General features: G+C 54.5%; 10 protein-coding genes across 10 annotated transcripts; 3 read left to right on the top strand and 7 right to left on the bottom strand.

Moving 5' to 3' along the window:
- Positions 1–803: 803 nt before the first annotated feature.
- Positions 804–2588, bottom strand: K452DRAFT_217152 (uncharacterized protein; the record flags this gene model as incomplete). The annotated part of the gene is made up of 4 exons (XM_033536272.1): positions 804–1645; positions 1701–2031; positions 2088–2115; positions 2173–2588. The coding sequence occupies 4 exons, from the start codon at positions 2586–2588 to the stop codon at positions 804–806; spliced, it is 1617 nt and encodes a 538-aa protein (XP_033403100.1).
- Positions 2589–3268: 680 nt separating this feature from the next.
- Positions 3269–4099, bottom strand: K452DRAFT_304237 (uncharacterized protein; the record flags this gene model as incomplete). The annotated part of the gene is made up of 1 exon (XM_033542801.1): positions 3269–4099. One exon carries the CDS (start codon positions 4097–4099, stop codon positions 3269–3271), a length of 831 nt encoding a protein of 276 aa, XP_033403099.1.
- Positions 4100–4625: 526 nt separating this feature from the next.
- Positions 4626–5530, bottom strand: K452DRAFT_6566 (uncharacterized protein). Its single transcript, XM_033546994.1, has one exon. It carries the CDS (start codon positions 5401–5403, stop codon positions 4783–4785), a length of 621 nt encoding a protein of 206 aa, XP_033403098.1. The 5' UTR covers positions 5404–5530; the 3' UTR covers positions 4626–4782.
- Positions 5531–5658: 128 nt separating this feature from the next.
- Positions 5659–7623, bottom strand: K452DRAFT_304236 (uncharacterized protein; the record flags this gene model as incomplete). The annotated part of the gene is made up of 4 exons (XM_033542800.1): positions 5659–7155; positions 7205–7317; positions 7378–7484; positions 7541–7623. The coding sequence occupies 4 exons, from the start codon at positions 7621–7623 to the stop codon at positions 5659–5661; spliced, it is 1800 nt and encodes a 599-aa protein (XP_033403097.1).
- A 242-nt stretch (positions 7624–7865) lies between these two features.
- Positions 7866–8613, bottom strand: K452DRAFT_6742 (uncharacterized protein). The gene has a single exon (XM_033547015.1). It carries the CDS (start codon positions 8399–8401, stop codon positions 8024–8026), a length of 378 nt encoding a protein of 125 aa, XP_033403096.1. The 5' UTR covers positions 8402–8613; the 3' UTR covers positions 7866–8023.
- Positions 8350–9056, bottom strand: K452DRAFT_6564 (uncharacterized protein). Its single transcript, XM_033546993.1, has one exon. It carries the CDS (start codon positions 8922–8924, stop codon positions 8466–8468), a length of 459 nt encoding a protein of 152 aa, XP_033403095.1. The 5' UTR covers positions 8925–9056; the 3' UTR covers positions 8350–8465.
- A 78-nt stretch (positions 9057–9134) lies between these two features.
- On the top strand, positions 9135–11405 carry K452DRAFT_282392 (uncharacterized protein). Its single transcript, XM_033539580.1, has 3 exons — positions 9135–9240; positions 9294–10810; positions 10868–11405. Exons 1-3 carry the CDS (start codon positions 9190–9192, stop codon positions 11097–11099), a joined length of 1800 nt encoding a protein of 599 aa, XP_033403094.1. The 5' UTR covers positions 9135–9189; the 3' UTR covers positions 11100–11405.
- Positions 11406–13370: 1965 nt separating this feature from the next.
- Positions 13371–13989, top strand: K452DRAFT_6557 (uncharacterized protein). Its single transcript, XM_033546991.1, has one exon. The coding sequence runs from the start codon at positions 13548–13550 to the stop codon at positions 13881–13883; it is 336 nt and encodes a 111-aa protein (XP_033403093.1). The 5' UTR covers positions 13371–13547; the 3' UTR covers positions 13884–13989.
- A 1466-nt stretch (positions 13990–15455) lies between these two features.
- Positions 15456–17039, bottom strand: K452DRAFT_304234 (uncharacterized protein; the record flags this gene model as incomplete). Its single annotated transcript, XM_033542799.1, has 3 exons — positions 15456–15882; positions 15932–16386; positions 16443–17039. The coding sequence occupies 3 exons, from the start codon at positions 17037–17039 to the stop codon at positions 15456–15458; spliced, it is 1479 nt and encodes a 492-aa protein (XP_033403092.1).
- A 1840-nt stretch (positions 17040–18879) lies between these two features.
- On the top strand, positions 18880–19976 carry K452DRAFT_314555 (uncharacterized protein; the record flags this gene model as incomplete). The annotated part of the gene is made up of 1 exon (XM_033543766.1): positions 18880–19976. The coding sequence occupies one exon, from the start codon at positions 18880–18882 to the stop codon at positions 19924–19926; it is 1047 nt and encodes a 348-aa protein (XP_033403091.1). The 3' UTR covers positions 19927–19976.
- Positions 19977–21000: the final 1024 nt, after the last annotated feature.

Here is a 21000-nt window from a genome sequence, read left to right as displayed (position 1 = left end):
GACCTTTGAGCCATCAGTGTCGTTGACGGGCGACCACGCCAGCAGCATTGATTCCGTCAGCAAGACTCCCCCAAAACCAGCGAGTATACAGCATACCTGACGACCAAACCACGACTCAACAGCGCATCTCCAAAGCCTATTGCGCCCAGCTTTTCCGCGACGAGGTTTCAACCCAGCGCACAACCAAGTCATGTGACTAACAAAAGCATGAATGGAAGGAACCCAAAAAGAATACAGTGGCAAGGATACGTTATGATGGAGTATCTACCTACCCACTTTCTTCGCAGCAGCCAGACCCGTCTCGTCGCCGCCGCCCATCCCAAGTCCAATCTGATATCTCTCCAACCGAAGCCAATCCTTGTTTAAAAGTGACCAGCAAACAGCAGTGGCAACAACCGCAGCAGCAATAGTGCATCTTTGACCGCGCGCGCATCTGTCAACCCAGCCCCCACCCCTTCCTCCCATCCCACATCCCACTCCAGCCCAGAAATGCTCACACCCGCAAACAAAAGAGAGGAAGAGAGACCAAGTCGAGAATGCCGCAAGATCACTTGCCCAGGTGTACTGATAATGTAAAAAAAAAAAAAAGACACACACACAACAAAAAAAAAGTGCCGCGTCTATCCTATCAACAGGCAAAGATGCCATGCAGCCAGAGAGAGAGCGCCCAGATGACACACCCCATGTCACCCGCGCAGGTATCAGTTTCGCTTGCGAAAATTTATAAGTGCCCATAAGAAAAAACCGTGAGGCAGAGGCCGGCCCTCGTTTAAAAATAATGGCCGCCTATACTATTTGTTCCTTTAATCCAGATCTTCCGGTCTCTTGACCGGGCTCGCGCGAGGTGGCACCTCGCTCATTAGCCGCTGCCTCTCCTCTTGCCCAATCGTCTGGATGCTCAGCGAATTGCGGATCAGGTTGCTTGTGCTCGGCCTCCTGATGGCGAGCTGCTCGTCATCGTCCGTGTTCAACACCGGCTGATAGGCGTCCTCGGCCTGCAGGTGCGCCTCCATGCGTGCTTCCTCACGCATTCTCTTGAACTTGATCCAGTTGTAAAGAGCGATGCTTGCAATGGTGACAAGCAGGCCCGACAAGTTGATGGCCGTGAGCCTATCATCAAAGACAAGCGCTGCGGCAGTGATTGTCACAATCTCCTTGAAAATACCGCATACGGAAAGCGTGACGACCGAGGTACGCTTCAGCAGAGCAAACTCAGAGGCCGTCATCAGGAAGGCGAGAGTACCGGGGAAAATAAGGATCAGAATGCTGGGGAGAGTGCCCTTGGCTTCGGTGAGCTTGGCAAAGCCCTCCCAGAGCTCGGAGAACCCCTCGACGGGGATAGCGATAACGAGGAGCGACACGAACATGACGGGCGCGAGGAAGAAGATGGAGGAGAACGGGTTCGAGGTTGCGGGGTTGCGGAGCAGAAGGATCTGGGTCAACGACCACCGGAATCCAGAGGAAAGAGCGGAGGCCATGATGAGTATGAAGCCGAGCGCGTTAAACGCCGTCTCGCCAGCGACCATCATAACGACGCCTATCGTCATCATCACTATGATTCCGCCAAGCTTCCACGAGGGCCTTTCAAGCCGGAAAAGGAATGCGAAAATCAGGACAAAGCCAAGCACTGAAGACTTGCACATTGCTGCGTCATGTCAGAACTGTATCAAAAGGGATTCTGGAGACTCTTTTGCGCTTACTGAAGAATGTCAGAGAAATGAACTTTAAGCTCATGTTTCCTAGGCCAATATCGAGGCCGGTGGCAGCACCGCATGGCCCGATGCGCGACAAATAGAACCACTTGGTCATGAGCGGCTTGTTCGGGTCAGAATCTTGACGAGGGGGTGGCCGCCCGGGCTCATTATGAAACGGTTGCGAATCGTGTCGTGGCCTAAGATGTGGCAGGAAGAACAGGACGCCTGAGGCGAGCGAGAATTGCACAACCATGTGCAGGCACGTGGTGAAGAGGGGAAAGGGAAAGTTGAGATTGACTTTCTTGTCGTCGCTTTTTGCGAACATCCACTTGTTGTACTGCCCAAATTTGTCAGCGGGAAGCTCGGAGAGACGAGACGGGAATGTACACCTACAATTGAAATGGATATGGAGAACAGATACCTGAAGAGCGCGCGTTAACAACGTCATTCGGCCCTTCAGGACAAACGTCGCACTCACCATAGTCCTACCAGAGCCCCGTTGGCGCATATGGATTTTGCCAACGCCGCCGAGGCCACCTTCTCCTCCTCCTTTGATATGGCGACGTCGCCCACGATCCTCTCGTCTAGTCTGGTGTTTCGCCTCTTCCTGTTCCGCCGTATCCGCCTGTCGTTGCTGGTCAAGCCCGTCTCCTCGTCGTCCTCGAGCCCCTCGTCTTCGTACAACTTGCCCATCTCGACGTCGTCGCTGAAGGAGTCGGAATCGTTGGCTTCGGGCTGGCGCTTGTCCTCGTTGGCGGCCTCGGCGATGTGCTCCGACATGACACGGCGGTGGCCACGCTGCGATTTCAGGGAGCCCGAGCGACCCAGACCAGTGCCTCCAATCAACGAGGTGCTCCGGCGGCGGGAGTGGCTGGAGGCTTCGGAGCCTACCATGTTTTGTGTGTGTTGGAGGCGGATGTCGCTGGAATGCTCGGTTGCGACAACAACAGAAACCGGGGTGTCGGCAGCCAGGGGTAAAGGGCGAACACGAGGACGGACGGCGGTGAAGAGGGTGTATAGGGGGAGCGACAGCAGTGGTGGTGGTAGGAGGGGACGTGAGGGATCGGAGCGGGTGGAGGTGATGATGGATGGGGCCCTCGTGCCTTTGGGCCAGTAGAGGATGACTACCCCCCAGCCGGCTTGCGGGCAAGCAGGCTTAGCTCAGACGATGCCTCTACTCTTAGGGCCCTTGCTCGGATCTGGCAGCTGACATTCCCGCAGCCAAACCGCCCGCCGATCCAGGCCGATCCCCCACAACAAAGCAACACTCTAGAACGATCGCACGCCCGCTATCAGGCCTGGCTTGTTTTTTCCACGGTACGCAGGGAGCAAGTTGTTGTGTTGTTTGCTGGATCCCCGTCCACGTGTTGAACACGCCGCTAGCTACGGCGGGCCCACGGGCACCGAGGCCACCTCTTCCAGTTTCCATCTAGTTTCAGGGGCCATCTTTTTTGCGGGGGAGGGTGGGCTGTTGACAGGGGGTTCGACAGGTCCCAAGGAGCCCAAAAACATCATCACACACACCACATACACCGACATCTGTGCGTCATCGAATCGATTATTTGCTTCGCCCATCAGAATCTAGCCAGCTCGACCCTGACCTGCCGCTTGACCCCCCGAGACTCTAGCCCCATCATCCTCTCGCACCCTTCCTCGTCCGCGCTCTCCACCAGCCACACGCTCCTGTCCGCCTCGCCCGCCAACACCTGCCACCTACCGCCCCACGAGTGCAGCTCTCCCCTCTTGCCCCTCTCCACCAAGCCCACGCCCACGACCGTGTCGAAGAAGAACCTCGCGCCGCCGACCGCCTCGACCGCCCCTCCCTCGCCCACGACGAACCCGACGCTCCGCACCCCCGGCAGCAGCCGCAGCGCCTCCCACAGCAGCTTGCGGCACTGCACGTACACGGGGAACAGCAGCGGCCGCGTGTCGCCTTCCCACGCCACCACCCCGCCGCCGCTCTTGGTCAGGCGGTGCCGCAGCGGCGCCGTGAAGGCCAGCGAGCGCATCGCGCGCACTTGTGGCGGCCGTAGCACCGACAGGCGGTGAGCTAGCAGCCCGTGCCGCTGCAGCTGTATTTCAAACGTCGTGCGGGCAAAGGCGAGGAGCGACGCTTCGTGGTGGATCTGGTGGCAGGTAAGGAGGACGGCGAGGTTCCGCTTGTTCTCGGCTTGGGCGTATGCGGTGCGGTTGTCGGTCGACGCGGACTGCTGGAGAGCGACACTACTTTCTGCTGATGGTGATGTTGCTGTTGCTGATTCTTCTCTTTCTTCTCCCTCTCCCTTTTCCTCTAGAGAGCTCGTCCTGCTTCCGGCAGGCAGAGGGAGCGCTGGGAAGACAAACTCCCAGATCATGTTGCGGACCTCGGCTGGCAGGCCCAGGAGATGTGGTCGTGATTCGCACATGGTCGTCGTGGAAAAAGGTACGTTGCAGTTGCAAAGCACGCAAAAACTCTGGGACACTCTTCTTCGCGGGGCAGCTGTCTCAGGCAAACGAGGCCGTCTGGCTCAAGGTCTAGTCCAGCCGAAGCCAGTGACAGGAGACAAAGGGACGAGCGACACAAGCGGTGGTAAATACGAGCCCAGTCGCGATCAAGCCGGAAAAGCGCAAAAGCAGCGACGAGCTCGAGGACGACGTTGCGTCCACGCAATCAACAAGTACATAAAGGACGGGCGGACGAGCAAGGCTACGGCCCCCGTCAAACAAGCCTTCCCAGCTTCCCCGCACGCCGCCCAATCGCGGCGCGTGCAAAGCGCGCACAAGATCAATGACATAGGACGGCGGGCTCGTTCCGGTGCGGGGAAGACTGGGTAGGGGGGATGGGTGGGCGCGCGCGCGTGTGCGAGAATCCGGGGTGCGCCTCATCAGCTGTGTGTGGGGCGACGTGCGCCTACGTACGAGGCCCCTTCGAGTTTAGTCGTGGCCGATTTATGACTGCACGCATTTTCGCAAGGCCGTTACGTGACGGTATTATACCAATGTTTTCTTCCCGCTAACTAGCATCGGATTCTGTTTCCCCCAGAGTCTGGCGGACGTTGCATCTGGGCCGTAGGGGTTGTGGGGTACGGCAGTAGCTCTGGATATTTCTTCAACCCCCGGTCCCTCCCGTTAGGTACCAACTCCTTCTTCTTCTTCTTCTCCACCACCCGTGCGCAGGCGCTGCTCCTTTACCCCCGAACGTACCCGTACCCGCCGTGCTGACCTGCGTATGTACGGGTAAGCTTCTCCATCCTCCTCGTTTCTCCTCCCCCGCAGCTTCTCCGTCGTCCAACGGAACGGACAAACGTCGCTTTGCCGACGACGACGCTGACGCCAGCCAGCGCCCGGTCCGCGGCACTCCCCATCCCCGCGCTGCTGCGGAGGCTTGGCTTGTCGTCATGCCCAGGCCCGCGCCGCCGGACGTCTGTGGCTGTCGAGTGCGTGCGGTAGCGCTCCTCGGCGCGAACCTAGAGTGTTTTTTTTTTCTCTCTCCTGGGGCTCTCTGTTCCCGGTCTGGCCCTTCGTGATCGGTTGAGTTGCTGCCCGGCGCATGTGATCGATGCTCGCGTGGGCTTTGTTGAAACTCAACTCGGGCCCCATGTGATTGTTGGGGCCTGACAGCGGAGCCTCGGTGATGTGCGTTGTGCCTAGCCGTCGCAGTGCCGATCAGGCAGAGATGGGTCACGGTCGCATATGTCGCTTGCTTATAGTGGAATAATGTAGTATTCATTCTGTTTTCCCATTTGACTCCGTAAAACACCAGTGGTAGTAGTCTACAGCACCCAGGCCGAAAGGGCAGCAGGAACTTAAATAAAGAACCCCAAAACGACGCCGCCCTGAGCGCTCGTGTGATTTTTTCTGTTCCAACCTGGGTATCCCAATCCTTCTAAATCAAAGCGCTCTTTGAAGTCTCGCAACTTCTTTTGTATCCGATGTTCCGGCACCGTCTATACATCTTCTAGTCTCTCGTCTCCTTTCAATACATTTACAAGTGGCTCTTCTTGATGCCGTTGACGAGGCTCTTGACCTCTTCGACGGTCTTGTCGGCCTCAGTGAAGGGGTCGTACATCCTCTCGCGAATGTAGGCGTCGAGAGCAGCATCGTCCAGGCTGCGGAGGGCGAGCTCGCGGTCGACGCCGCCTTCCTGGGCCGCGCGGATAACGCCACGGGTGACGGTGACGGAAACCTCGCGGATGCGGCAGATTTCCGGGTAGAGCCAGCCCTGCTCCGTTTCCTCGGCGTTGAGAGCGGTGGAGAGAGCGACAGCAGAGGCATAGATCATGTCTTGAGTGACGTTGACAGACTTGGACAAGATAGCACCAAGGCCGATACCGGGGAAGACATACATGTTGTTGCCTGAGATGGATGAGTCAGCAAATGCGTCACGACATTTTTTGTGCAAGTGGATCGACATACCTTGGCCTGGCGAGAGGGTCTTGCCATTGAACTCGACGCTGGGGAAAGGACTGCCGCTGGCGAAAAGGGCACGGCCCTCGGTGTACTTGATGGCCTCTTCGAAAGTGCACTCGGACTTGGACGAAGGGTTGGAGAGGGGGAAGATGATAGGGTACTTGTTGAGCTCGGCCATGCGCTGGAGGATGTCCTTGTTGAAGGCACCGCCAATGGTGGAGAGACCCATGAGGATGGTCGGCTTGACGTACTCGATGAGCTCGTCGAGGGACTTGATCTGCTTGCCCTCGTTGTCATCGCGGGAGAAGTAGACCTTGTGGTCCGCAAGCTTGTCGCCACGGTCGTTGGTAACGAGACCGCGAGAGTCGATGAACCAGAACTTTCTCCGGGCCTCATCCTCAGTCAGACCTTCCTTGATGAAGTACTCGACGATCTGCTTGGCGACACCAACACCAGCGCTACCCGCACCAAGGAAGACGGCGCGGTGGTCCTTCAGAGGAATACCAGCAGACTTGACGGCGTTGATAAAGCCGGCAAGAATGACAGCACCAGTGCCCTGGATATCGTCGTTGAAGCAGGTGTAGGTATCCCTGTAGCGCTCAAGCGCAGGGAAGGGGTTCTTCCAGTCCTCGAACTGGATGACGATACCGGGCCACCTCTCGGTCAACGCGGCCATGAGCTCGTCAAGGAACTCCTTCTCCTCCTCGGGAGTAACCTTCTCCCTCCTGCTGCCCATGTACAGCGGGTCGTCCCTGAGGGCCTTGTTGCCAGTGCCCAGATCAACGGTCAATGGCAGAGTGGCGTCGGGGCTGATACCGGCGCAAGCAGTGTAAAGCGCCAGCTTGCCGACCGGGATACCCATGCCGTTGACTCCAAGGTCACCAAGACCCAATATCCTGGATCCGTCCGTAACGACGGTGATCTCGACGTGGTGGGGCCAGTTGGCGAGGATGGTGTGCAGGTTGCCGCGGTCCGCGTAGGAGAGGTACATGCCCTCGGGCTGCGTGTAGATTTCGTGCCATTTGAGGCAGGCTTCGCCGACGGTGGGAGTGTAGATCAAAGGAGTGAGGTCCTAGAGCAGTGTGAGCTTTGCGCATGCTTTGGGTCTGGTAATTGCTTACCTTGATGTGGTCGGCAAGAAGGCGGTAGAAAAGATGCACGTTGGTGGCGCGGAGGTGGGTAAGGTATTGGAACTTGTCAATTGACGAGGACTTGGATTCCAGAAGCTTGAGGCCTGAGCGAGGGACGCGAGTCAGTACATAGGGCTGCGCAGGTCATTGCGCGAGCATCTCACATCTTTGCGCTTGGGTCTTGTAGGACTCCACAGCCGGAGGAGTCAGGCCGTAGGTGCGAAGGTAGCGACGGACCTCTGGCGAATTCGACGTGTCGTAGTCGCCGCTGCTGTGGGTTGGTTAGCATTGAGAGGAAGGAAGTGAGAGGGGACAGTCAATGCGCACGAGGTGGTAATGTGCCTGGAAGCCATGGAGGGCGCAGGTTGTCTGGCGACGTTGGCGTGGGCCAAGGTTTGTTCAACGGACATTTTGGGAGTAGAATTGGGGAAAGAGAGTTTGGTGGACATCCTCGAGAGGGGGGAGGAGGGCCGCTTAAGAATTGATTTCAGCATTGAGAGAGTAGAAGCCGACTGTCACGCAATTGCCGGAGAGAGAGGGTCAACAGGAGCCCCGAGGTGACGAAAAAGAGCGGAAGCAGTGCCCAAGAGGGTAAGCCACAGATGGCGACGCAGAAAGCTCAGAGCGCGCTGAGGGGAGCCGGACCGCGGACAGAGCAGACGGTTTTTCTCGCAAGGTACGAATCAGCGCTGAGGATTTGTTGGGTACTGACGGCGGGCGTCTCATCAGCGCCGGCGGTCGCCCACCTTTCTCTGTCGCGTGCGCGGAATGCTCCCTGGTTCTGCCAGTGCGACAAAGTGACGGACAGCTTCAGATGGATGCCTGTTCCAGACTAGCCTTCCGTTTCCGCCCGAGATTTCGCGCTCCGCAGCCTCCACGCTCCACTCGCCGTTTGTCGAGAAGAGCCCAGCTACCGGCCGCGGCCCACGGCATAGTGCGATGTACTGCCACAGTTGGGCCGCGCTGAAAAATCTTTAGCCGGGCGCTGGAGGATGGCGTAAGCTGAGTCACGGAAGAGAGGCGAAAAGTCCAAAGACGACCCGGCGAGAACAGGAGGTTTCGGAACATGGACTCGGGAAGCGTCGCAATTAGAACGACGGCAAAGGGGGGCACGGCCGAAAGAGACGCACAACACAACACTTGTGCCTCGCGAATCTCCAGCAGGGGGGTAGAACAGGCAGATCGCATTATTCGGAGCGCCTTCTAGCTCTGTTCCGTAGTCGCATCACCGCCACCAGATGTACTGTGACCTTCACGCCATGGGCCCCAGTAAAGATAACACTGACAGTCGGCCTGAAACAAGCCTGATTTCCGCAGCAGGCGCAGAGGCCGATAGCGGGTGTCTGTGTTGTACCAGCCACACTCTCGAGCCTCGATTGTCGCTAGCGCTGGTTCCCCGCAAAAATCCATGCCAGAAATCTCGACGGATCGCCACTCGCCAGAAGCTTGTGCCTTCTTGCCAGTCTTGGCCAACCGAAGACGTCACCCCGACGCAACCAGCTTGCGACGACGACATCTTGATGGAAGGAAGCCTACTCGCTGCCCGGTTCCAACAACACCGCCAGCCATGAGTGAGTCCTGAACACCACACCACACACACACACCCGCCATCATGTCTTCCTGCTTCGGCTTTCGCAAGTCCCGCGCTGAGGACCGCGAGCCGCTGCTGCCCCAGTACCGCGATGACACGGTCCTGCAGCGGGAGCTGCATCAGAAGCTGCACTCCTACCAAATGCTCAGAGCTCTCACCAAGGGCTCCATGCCGTCCAATGAGCAGCTAATCATCAACATCCGCACCCTGCTGGCTGCAGACCTCCTCAATCCCAGTGAACCCGAACTGAGTGATTCCGGACGCTTGCTGGTCAGGTACACTAAGCAGTGGCTCACCGAGTTCATCGAGCTCTTGCAGCACAAAAACAGCGAGGACCAGATCCAGGACTTCATCTGGTTCCTTACAAAGTCGCGCATCTCGGTCGATGTTGGCGACATCTCCCAGAGGGCCGTCAAGGCCAAGAGCAAGGCCGACACTGCAGCTGGTAAGCACATCCGAAACGGGCAACATTGCTTCCCACTAACGCACGTGATAGCATACCAGAGCCTCCAGACTGTCGGCTCGCTTCTGCTCACAAACTCTGACTTCCGCTTGTTCCTCTCCGACCTGAACATTGTTGGCCGTGAAGTCTTCAAGGATACGGCTTTCACCTTGTCGAATGTCGCTGAAGAGGCAGGCAGAAGGCTCGAGCCATCCCAGGAAGAACAGAAGAAGCTAAACGAGCCCGGTGCGGATGCCGGGCCCCCGCCAAGCAGGGATGACCTGGAGAACGATGTCACGCAAATGTCAAAGGTTGTCGGCAATGGAGCAGCCCAGGTTGCCAAAGAAGCCCAGCACAGCCTGGCAGATCATCTCAGCGGTGATGAAAGGGATACCATGCTCGCCCGCTTGAAACAAGCTGTTCTGAAGCTGAGAAAACGCAACGACTACTCTGATTCAGTCTCGACTCTCTCCCACCTGATCAAGCGCTATGCCATGATATACTCACGCGCTGTGCAAGAGACTCTCGATACTGCTCAAAGTGATGTCAACGAAAACCAAGAAACTGACAGAGCAATGAAGAACTTCTGGACGTTCATTACCTCGTTTGGTGAGCACAAAGAGTGGGAAGAGCTGGAAGACAGGTTCAAGCGCGTTATGGCCCACAAAGAGAATGACCCTGAATTCGAAGATCTGATGACAGACGTTGGCAATTCAACTCAAAAGCTGCTTACTGACCCAGAATTTTTCGACCATGCCGACGAGAAGTTCCAGGAGCTTCGCAAGAAGGCACGCGGAGTTGGCTCTGACTCCTCGCTTCGGGAGGATGTCGACGGACTGCTCAGTCAGGTTCAAACTACTCTTCAAGCTGTGACGAAAGATGAGGATATTGCAAAGCTTATCAGGACAACTTTCAGGATTGCCAACATACTCTCGCCAAAATACCAGTATACCAATGGCGAGTTGGTTACTGATGCGATCAACGTCTTTGTGCCTGTGCTGATACAAGCCATACAATATGTTCCTATTCCGAGGCTCGAGGTCTCTACGCCCGACATCGATCTTTTGCTCGAGAATCTCATCATTGAGCCTGGAAAAACCGTCAATCACACTTCTTTCCTGCCATACAAGCTTCGAGTCGAGACCTACAATGATCTTGAGATCAGGAAGGCCCGCTTCCGCACGACCACCAAGGTCAACTCGCTAGTTACTATCAAGCTGGATGGACTCTCATTCCGTGCCGATGAGGTTGGATTCTGGCTGCGTGCGCATTCTGGCCTTCTCCGCCTTGCGGATGAAGGCATTGCGTCATTCCAACTTGATGAAAAGGGCATCGACATTCACCTTGACGTTGAAGTTGGCAAGGACAGACTCGAGAAGATCCTCAGCCTGAAGGATGTTCGCGTGCACGTCCACAAGCTCAACTATACGACCAGCAAGTCCAAATTCAGTTTTCTAGGCTGGCTCTTCAAGCCACTGCTGCGCCCCATCGTCCGCAAAGTCATGGAAAAGCAACTTGCCACCGCCATCGCCGATGGCTTGCATGCTGCAAACCGAGAGTTACTCTATGCTCGTGAGCGTCTGCGCGCCACCCGGATTTCTGATCCAGATGATCTACGCACCTTTGTCAAGGCCATCATCGCACGCCTGACTCCAGAAGAGGATCCAGACTTGTACACCCGCGTCGGTCTCGTACAACCTGGCAAGGGCGTCTTCAAGGGTGTCTACGCGCCTGGTAGCGTCGTCAAGCTGTGGAACGAGGAGGCTGCGCAAGCTGCAGAGCGCATTGAGGACTACGAGCAGGGTGGTTGGAGGAATGACATCTTCGATGTCCACACGAGGAACCTTACTTGACCGGTTTCAGGCCACGCCCACGAAGGTCTAGTGCCACAAGCACATGTGGTACACGAGAATTAACGACTAATGAATATTTAATATGGCTCTGAAACGGACAAGCAACAAAGCGGGCGGACAAAGCAATGGAGCGGGCATTATGATTCTACACCAGAGTATTAGCACTGGACAGATTGGCTTTTGGTGGAACTTGACGTGGGAGGTCACTTTGTAGTGTGATACCGTTGCAACAATAATCAGTATCTCCTGACAGTTTCTTTATCGCTTGACCACGTAGCTGACCTTCGTGGCAACAGAGCCCAACACAATCACTACCGCTCAAAATAGAATGCCTTAAACGTGCACCTGGCCCTACGGCGCTCGGTCCTGCTCTCCAAAACCAGGTTCACCTCGTCCCTATCTTGAGTTCCAGGACCGAGAATCACTCGTAGCGGGCCCACGCCTTACATGGGCAGCACGGTCGGAGACCCGCAAGTCGCGGACCGGAAAGTCTGTGAGGAAACAAGGGCTCCGTGGCTCGCAACGTCCGAGAAGGCCAAAGATTTATTAAGTCCGGCTTAGTTATCGATCATTCCACCCGCGCACCACCTCGCGTCCCCTTGGGCACCCGGTTTCTCCCGATTTTGCCGACGTCGGAGGTCCGCGCGCGACGCCAGAAGATTGCTGTTTGCATTCTTGCAAATAGGGCTGGCTGCCCGGGACGTCGCTGTCGTTTCTGTAGGTAGGGGAGTCCGGCGCTTCCGACCCGGTGGAGCCGCGTTGCGGCGTTGTTGTCGCTGGGCTGCGGGTACGTGGTGAAGTGCGGACGCGGTCGTCTGGACTCTGGGTGCTTTTTTATCGCTCATGGCCTCTCTTGCGTGGAAATGCCGCGGGTATGTTTCGGACGGGCTGGTTTTGCTGCTGGCCTCGCTGGGTTTAAATGCCGTGCTTTGCCGCTTTGAACAGAGCTGCTGTCTTCGACCTTCCCCTGGGAGTCGGGATGTGCGAACCGGTTCTCTGTTGGCGGGATTGGTGCTTTGCACTGTCTGTTTCACCGGTTTGGTTGGTGTGCACTTGTCTGTTCTACTCTGAGCATACAGGTGTGCTTGCTCTCACAAAGTCTTCGCAGTGTCATACTGTGGTCTGGTGGATGCCACTCACTGGGTGGTATTGGAGCGTTATGTATGGGAACTGAAGTATTAACCTACGCAAACGAGACAAAGTCGACAGGGAGCTTGGCTCAGTGAGCTGGAAGCGATTAAACGGTATCGTTCTCAGCTAAAGGGATGATTCTCGAGGGTTGATGTGGTCTATTCGGCACAACATCATGCTTCGCCGCTAACTCTACTTACCAGAAAGCTAGAAAGTCAGTCCTACTGAGAGTCGGATTTTGACACACATAATCCACCCGTATTTCGGCAAGGGATTCGATATCACTACTGTTCAGTAAATCCAGTCGGTAGGTGACCAGAATTTATTTTTAGATAAAGCGTGGCCATGATCTTAGGATGCGAGTAGATCACCGCAGTTTTGGGGATTACAAGCCACGCGCGCGCACGTACAGATGCTCGTCGCTTCTTTCGCCAATGATCATCGTTTGCTACACGTGGGGATCTGGCGCCGATTCCTTCGAGAACCCACTAGGCATGCTCGTGCGACGATCATTGATGTGCTGTGCGAAAAACAACAACTTGGGAGACGTGGATTCGCAACTCAAACGTAGGTTTGTTGTCAGTGATGGCTTCTTGGAGCTGGGCGATAGGGCAGACTGGTTCGTGTCGTGCAGAAGAGCAGGAAACTTCGAACGATTTGGAATTATTTGGATAATTTTCCTTGGTCTTTTGAGGACGGCACTGGCTGGTAGCCTCCCGGCCTCTGGGTGTAAGAATCAGGCTATGCCTTCATTCTTTTAACAGTCACTGTCCAGTGATTGGTAAATCACCCAAAAGTTCCTCAACGCAATGTTCTCTCGTCTCCGACCAAAGAGGCAGCATCACAGACGGACATCATCGTACACGTCTGTGAGCGAGAGGTGAAGGCGTATCTGCCGTGTTTGACGAGCATAACGAAATTCAACGACAGCAATCTCAGGAATGGATGAGGAAGTGCATACATGAGCTTGAGCTCCTCACGATGTTAGATATCACGTAACTCTCCTTTGATTCCTTGCTTATTCGCCCTACGACAAACAGAATGAACTGTACAACCAAAAAACGAAAGAGAATTGGTTCAGTTCCGTCGTTTTCCATTGGCAGAACGGCGTCAACAGCGAAATAGCACCACGTGGCTTGCACGGAAAGCAAATCATATGTATGGTACCGCTTCAAAAGAGAGGGAACACACGCCCAAGGCCAGGATGGTAGATGGATCAAATGCTGGTTGACCGGACAAGTTGGTCAATGTGCACTCTAATGGCAATTCGCGGTTTGCCCAGTCCAGACGTATAACTTCGTATTCAGCCCACCGTTAATGCGCATCCAGGGGCTCAAGCTTCTAATCAAAGTTGCGGCGACAATGATCCTAGGCATGCCAAATACCTACCCACAACTCTTGACAACACTGAAAGCAACTGATCCCAAATACGCTCTTTCAAATGTGGAGAGTCAGGGGTGGGGACTAACTCCCCTTCCACAAGTATTCACAAACGCAAAGGCCGCTTGGGCTATTGACTTCTCGGATTTTACTGAATTCTACGTCTTTGGTATGGACTACTTCCCAAATTTCCAGCAGTGTGTTTGCGGATTTCCTAATAGTCTGTATATCTCCTGCAAATTCAGCCATTGTATCAAAGTACTGCAGCGTTAACGTGCCCGTGACATTCTTCAAACGCTATTTTTCCTGTGGAGTGGATCCATTAGGACAACCTTAAGTCATACTCAAGACCTAAGGGACTTTTCCCGGATAAAGCCACAGTCGGTCAAGGCAATGGTTCCTTGCTGGGCTTTCTATTGGCCCTGTTACGAATATTCATCCTAATGGGCTATAGGCTGGTCGCGATGATTTAACATACCAAACGATGCCTGGAATGATAAAACATATTAACTGAAGTGTCGAACTACGCAAACAGCTTTCTTGAGTAACGCTATTTTTGCGTTTGGAGCTTCACCCAAGAACCAACTCAGGGCTGTGAAATGGCTTGCTGGTACGATGTTTATGCATTACGTTAAGAGAAGGCTCGGCTTTTGCATAGTACATATAACACTTTAAACTACTATTCCTGTAAATGGATGGAATGTTTGAAGACTTAATAACCAACATCATTGCGAACGTCACCTTCAAACCCATAACCAACAATCAAAAGACAAACCCCGAACCCAAAGATCCAGAAGCAAGACCGTTGGGAACCGCACCGCATGCGGCATGCCGCAAATAGCAACGCCTTACCAAAACCACACGCTATATAAGCTTAAACCAAGCCGTTGAGCCGACCGACAAAAAAAAAAAAAAAAAAAAAAAGACTATAGCCTAAATCCATCTATCCAACTCGTTGGCCGTCCCGAATATACGTCTCTGCCGTAAACACCATGGCCGACCATCGCCGATGCACCACCACCATCCATCCCCAACAAAACTACTTCTTCCACGTCTTTCGTCATCTTGCTTCCAGCAACGCCGGCGTCGGAACCCCACACATCAACAATCGCAGCCGTACCCTCCGTTTTCCGTAAAATTTTGTGTGTACAAATATGTTTTTGCCTTTCCCAAGAAAAGTATACAGTCGCGAAACTTATCCCATCCAGGCGAACTATACGTATAACTAAATTTAACCAGAAGCTAGACTAGTTTATATATTTCCTATAACTTCGGAAAGTTACTTGTGCTAAAATAATAGCCTAACGCTCTCTCAATAGACATCTGCTAAAGTGTAACATGTTGAGAGCTTTATGGCGGAAGACTAAATTTATTCGTAGCTTTCTAGATTCGGTGTGGCAGCGCAGACCGCCTTGAATCTTCTGGACCATGTGTTTGGTTAAGAAGGAAAGAGGCCGAGCTGCTTGGCTGTTGGTTCAATGCCTTGCAGCCTAGTTGCCTTGCCCGAGTGCCAAGGGTCGATGCGGTGTAAAGAAGATATCGTGAGTTCATGCTTCTCGCCCCTGGCTACCTACATTATGAGGTGACTGACGATGAACTCATCCAGCTGCACTTATTTTTCCCTGACACTATAATTAGACACGTAGGAAAGTTCATCGATTGTCTATCGCCTATCTAGAATCGTGGATCATAGCGCCATCAACACCGCGCACAAATGTAGCCGCCAAGCGGCCTGTTTGCCGCGCATCATATACACAGTAGGTAGACAACGCGTGCTAGGGGTTATTTATCATCAAGTATTTCCAGCACGCCCCCGATCATCATCGCCGTTCAGAATGGTCTCGTTTATTTGCCCGCGCTCTCAAGCATGCCCTGGGGGTCCCGGATACCGGCGTATTGACCCTCCTGGACACGCTTCAACGTGAGAGCGGCAATCAAGGCGGCACCGACACCGGAACCATCCTCGGCGGGGACAATCTCGATGGGGTCGCGCTTGCCCTTGGCCCAGCCGAAGATCTCGCGCAGAGCCTGGGCACCGCGCGCCTTGAAGTGCGGGTACTTGTTGAAGACGGAGCCGTCGGCACCGACGTGGCACTCGTCCCAGCCCTTCTTCTTGCAGATAGCGGCGACACCGCAGGCCGACAAGCGGGCGGCGCGCGTACCGATCAGCTCGGCGAGGCGACGGCACAGTTCCAACTCGGGCTTGTTGGGCTTGATGCTGAGCTGCCTGACGAAGAGGTCGTAGGTTTCTTGCAAGTTCTCGAAGGGGTCCCTGTGCAATGTTAATATACCATTTCAGAAGTGGAATTGAAGCAACTCACTCTTCGATCTGAGCAAGGAACGAAGCGTCCATGCTGTAGGCCTTCTTGAGCTTGCTGACATCCTGGCCCTCGAACAGGTGCGCACCGGGGTCCTCGTGAAGGTCAAGCAGGACCAGACGGTAAACCTCACCGAGATAAAGACCGGCAATCATCTTCTCGAAAGCCTGCTGGCCGGGACGAGGGGACTCGTTATCGATTTGGTGGTCGTACTTCGTAAGAGGGAGGACCTTGTGGTCGTTGTCGAAAGCGCCCCACTCGCAGTTGATGGCCATGAGAGCATCGGGGTCAAGCTTCATGTGGTCAAGCTTGGGGATGGAGCCGCAGTTCTCCATGTAGGCTGCGTTACAGCCAGTGCCGAAGATACAGCCAATCTTCATGCGATCATCGGTGTAAGCGGAGGCAATGAGCGTACCCGTGGTGTCGTTGATCAGGGCAGTCAACTTGATGGGAACACCCTACATTTGATTGTCAGTCAGAGCATCAATTTGCTAATCCCCGAGGTTAGACGTACCCTCTCCTTCAGCGCAGCCTCGAAAGGAGGAACAACGTCCTTGCCCTCCACGCCGTCGATATCAAAACCCTTCGTCCACCTCTGCAGCACACCGTGGTCGACGTAGTCTTGCGACGCGGGGTACGAGAATGTGAAACCCAGGGGAATTGAGTGCAGCGATTCGCCCTCGTGGTGGTACTCGACGAACTGCTGCAGGCAGTCGGCGATGTAGTCCCACAGCTCCTGGGCAGTGCCCGTCTTCAACTCCTCAGGCATCTTGTACTTGGACTGGATGATGTCAAACTCGCCCTTCTCCTCGGGCAGGTTGATCTCGCAAACACGGAGGTTGGTGCCGCCCATGTCGAGGGCGAGGAAGGTACCGGTCTCATGGCCGGTGGGGAAGCCCATGCACCAAGTCGGGTTCATGGGGATGTTTCCGCCCTCCTTGGTGAGACCCTTGGTCAATTCATTAACGAAGTGGTCCGTGATCTCATTGAGCTTCTCCGCAGGGACGGTGAAGGTGTCCTCCAGGCGCTTGATGGTCTGGAGAAGGTCCTTGGGCACATCGGCCATGGAACCCTTACGCGAAGGGGGCTTCCTAGGACCAAGACCGACCATTTTGGCGGATTGTTATATATGGGTTGTGTTGTGTTGTGTGGTGGGTGAGATCGGCTCGTCCGGAGGGCAGAGAAACAGTCGGTGAGGAAGTGGAAGTTGGGGGAGGTAGAAAGCGAGAAACTGCGCTAATATAGGCTGTCAGCGGGGTCGCTTCCCAAGGGGCAGGTGCGTCCGAGGAGCGTGAGAGTTTGCAGCGACGACGTGACCTCAGCTGAGCTGATTGAAAAGACGCCGAGTAGCTTCCGCTGCCAGGCCGAACGCAGAGCCTGTCCTCGCCATGACTGCGCCTCTCATCGTGCGAATAGCTCTGATGAAGCAGGCCAGGTTCAGTGCAGGGCGGTTGCGGGCTGTCAACGGCGCCACGGCCATACTAGTGAAGCTATGTCTTTCACCCCGCTGCCCCTCGAGCCCCACCAAACGGCCGTTTGAGGGCGAGGTGAGACCATTGAGCTCCTGGCGTTGTCGCAAAGCGGTGCAAGGGATGTAGCAAGGCAGGAAAGGTGTACTTACAAGAAATTCGCGGAAGTTCGGGGAGTAGGAAGGAGGAAGAGGTGGTGGAGAGGGAAATTTGTTGTTGAGACTGATCCTCACGATGACGCGGGTGACACATCGGGCCTGCCCGGTGGAGAACCGGCCATGGAAAAAGGTTGCTGCGACGTCAACCTCTTGCCTATCATCCCGTCCATCAGACCACATCTGTATAACAATGAATGGAGGCCTTGCTGACATATGTTTACTCTGCACCGATTTATATCTTTTCTCACTCTCCAGTTTCTAGAAAATCAAAGGGAAAATTGTTGTTTTCGGTCAAAGAGACACCAAGGATATGACGCAAGAATCTTCTTATCAATTACTGTTTTTTGTCGCAAATCGTGGGGGCTTGATGTAAGCCTTTCGTGGTCTGATAGAAACACCAAAGTCAGAGCGTCTCTCACCGTCAATTTTAACTTGTTCAGAGTGAGATCACAGACACAAGTCACGTACCTATGGAACGAGGGCCCATCATGCGCCAAAAACTCGGTGTAGAAACCCCCCAAGGATCTGAGAGCCTAGCCTGCATAGGAGCAAGAGCAAAAACGATAATCAACAATAAAGGCAAACCTTAGCAAAAAATCAGGCCCGTAGGCCCCTATAAACCGCGCTATGTGAGTTTCGCCAGCGCACTTCACGCTGTGGCCCGACGCCATGATAGGCGAGCAACCTTGAAATGGAACGCCGAAGAACTTACAAAGTTGCCCAGCCTGATAGTCCAATCTCAGGTTCGAACAGGAGCAAACCTGTAACGGAACACCGAAGACCTACAAGGTTGCTAAAATTTGTCTCTTTCCCACTAGACTACCGGGCTGCCGGTTGGGAGTGAAGTGGCGGAAGAAGCTCTTATAGCGGGAGGGGTGGTATGTTTGTTGATGGTGCTTGTTGCGGAAGTGTTGTTTGGGTGGGTTACACTTAACAACCAGACAGACGGGTCTTGGCCTTAAAGAGCTTTAACTGTTGCGCCATTGTTCAGCTACGCTCCGCATACAAAGGCATGATTAAGAGTCACATGCTGAACTACTCTCGGCTTCCAGCGGCGCCTACTTCCTCCGTGTCTATCCGCTGGCACGACATGCCGTCTATAGCCATGGTATAAAGCCTGCGTGGTCAACTTCTACCAAACAACAATCATGCTACTGCATCAGCCTCCTTCCACCCCCAACGCCGGAATCGCTGCAGTATCACGAGTTACGCTCTTCGCTACGCCCTCTATCCGCGATCTCCCGCTGTCTGGTTTATTTATATATAGCCCTTTCCGAATCGCACAAGCTCGATTGTATATCCGAGGTCAAACAACCAAATCATCATGGTCCATTACAAATTTTCCAAATCTTTGTGGCGTGTCCTTCCGCACCGCAAGATTTCAATACTTGAAGACTTCCTGCAGCCGCGCGTAGGGCTAGGAATAATAGACAATGTGCTTTGGAGTTACAACCGGGCGTTCGATCTGAGCTTTCCCGCAAAGTTAGTCCGCAGCTTTCTTTCCAGCAGCGATCTTCTCGCATTGCGCGTTACCAGCAAGGCGCTCAAGGCTTGGGTAGAGGGCAGCATCAATGTATTCTACTCAAAGGCTTTTCGCACCTTATACATCGACGGGCATTACGGCATGAGCGGGCAGCAATACCGACCTCTTTCTCCTCTCACCAACATCGCTACCTACTGCCGCCACTTGGTGATTCGCCTAGCAGACGCCCTGCCAACCCTCCATTCTCCACACCAGGAATCCACAGCAACACCACCCGTAACCATCCTCCAAGATCGCTGGACCCGTCTCTTCAAACAGCTCCCCCACCTAACACACCTCACGATCTCCTCCCCCGGCAGCGCAACCTGGCCAGTCCTCAGCCTCCTCGAAGCACAGCTCCTCGCGCTACGTCTCGCGCTCGAGTCCTCCACGCTCACTCATCTCCGCAGCCTACGTCTACACCCCATCCACCCCATTGGGCTCACTCTCCTTCGCTGGCAAAACGGCGCAGCATACATATCCGCGCCGTGGACGGCGGTGCCCTTCTGGCGCAGTCTGCAAACGCTCGACATACGGCTGCTAAACCCGCTCCCGGGCGGCGTGAACGCGATGACGAAGCGCGACTTCCTCAAGTCGCTGCAGGGCTACCTGGCTGCGTTTCGACATACGCTGCGGGTGCTGCGGTTTGCGTGGGTGGGGGCGCCGGGGCCGAATCCGCTGCTGCTGGACGCGCTGTATGGCGGGAGAAATTTCTCGGCGCCGGCGATTGTGTGGGAGAGCCTCTTAGAGTTGGTGCTGGAGAATGTGAGGGTGAGGGTGAGGGATTGGGAAGAGGTTGAGCGGAGGACTGGGGCTGTGGGATTTGTCATGAGGGGTGAGAGTGAGTGAGTGCGTGGTGTGGGGTGGGTGTTGTGGGAGTGGGCGTTGGCGGAGTGGGCGTTGAGTTTGTTGCGGTTTACACCATTAATAAGGCATTTCTCAATTGAACTATTGATTTGTGAGAGTGAAATTGACTGGGTGTGTCTTGGAATGTCGGGGGATAGAGAGAGAGGGACAGAGTGAGGGAGCAAGAGAGAGGAGGGTTTATTTAGACTCGCAGGCTTACCTGGTACCACTACGCCAGCATCTGCAACGAGCATGTGTGAGGTAGACGCGAGAGTCAGTACCGGTGAAGCGGAAAATAGGTAAGTAGAGGCGGGGTATGAGGAGAAAGATCGGGGAGTCTGCAACTAAGCAAAGGACCTCAAGCACGGTGAAGTTTGCGCCTTGCGCGAGCAGGCGCGGTTACTTGGGATGGCCGGCAACCCAGCCAAGGGCGCTAGCTACCATCCTTATAAGTTTAGTTGGCGGTCTACTTAGTAAGAACACGAGTTAGAAGCGTCGTGTGGTTTAGTGGCCACCGTAAAGGTACCTTAACACTTCAAGGTTTAACACCTGGAGTTCGAGTGTTCGAACCACAGCGTTTTCGCTGGGGAAACCGCCCTTGCACGGCCGGCGGTTTATAGGACTTTCGGGTCTGAATTTTTGCCTCTCTGAGTGATGCTTTTTAGTATTATACTTTTGTTATTTTTGATTTCGTCAAGGGAATTGAATGCGCTTAAAGAAGTCCGGAGTGACAGAACGATGCCTACCTAGACAGAAAGCGCATGTGGAACGAAGAGGAATAACGGCCCTTGGATGTGAATGACTCCACCTACCTACTTATCATGTCCCACCTCTTGACCCTTGTTCTAATGGGTCTTTCTCTCTCATCTATTCTCGAAACCCATCACAAAGACCAAATGAATGCAATGACATGTAATAATAAAGGAAACCTGTACAGAATGGTCGTGCAAACGTTTCATGCGAATGTTGACTAATGGCGATTGAGAAAAGCATGCTTCGGTAGTTATTCGATAACCATATCCACATGAGCGTAAGGTTTAGTTTACTTCGCTGTAAATCCTTTCGTTGCCTTAATAT

The sequence above is a fragment of the Aplosporella prunicola genome (genome assembly GCF_010093885.1).
Source record: "Aplosporella prunicola CBS 121167 unplaced genomic scaffold K452scaffold_1, whole genome shotgun sequence".
NCBI lineage: Eukaryota > Fungi > Ascomycota > Dothideomycetes > Botryosphaeriales > Aplosporellaceae > Aplosporella > Aplosporella prunicola.
This window is presented reverse-complemented; position numbering and strand designations above follow the sequence as displayed.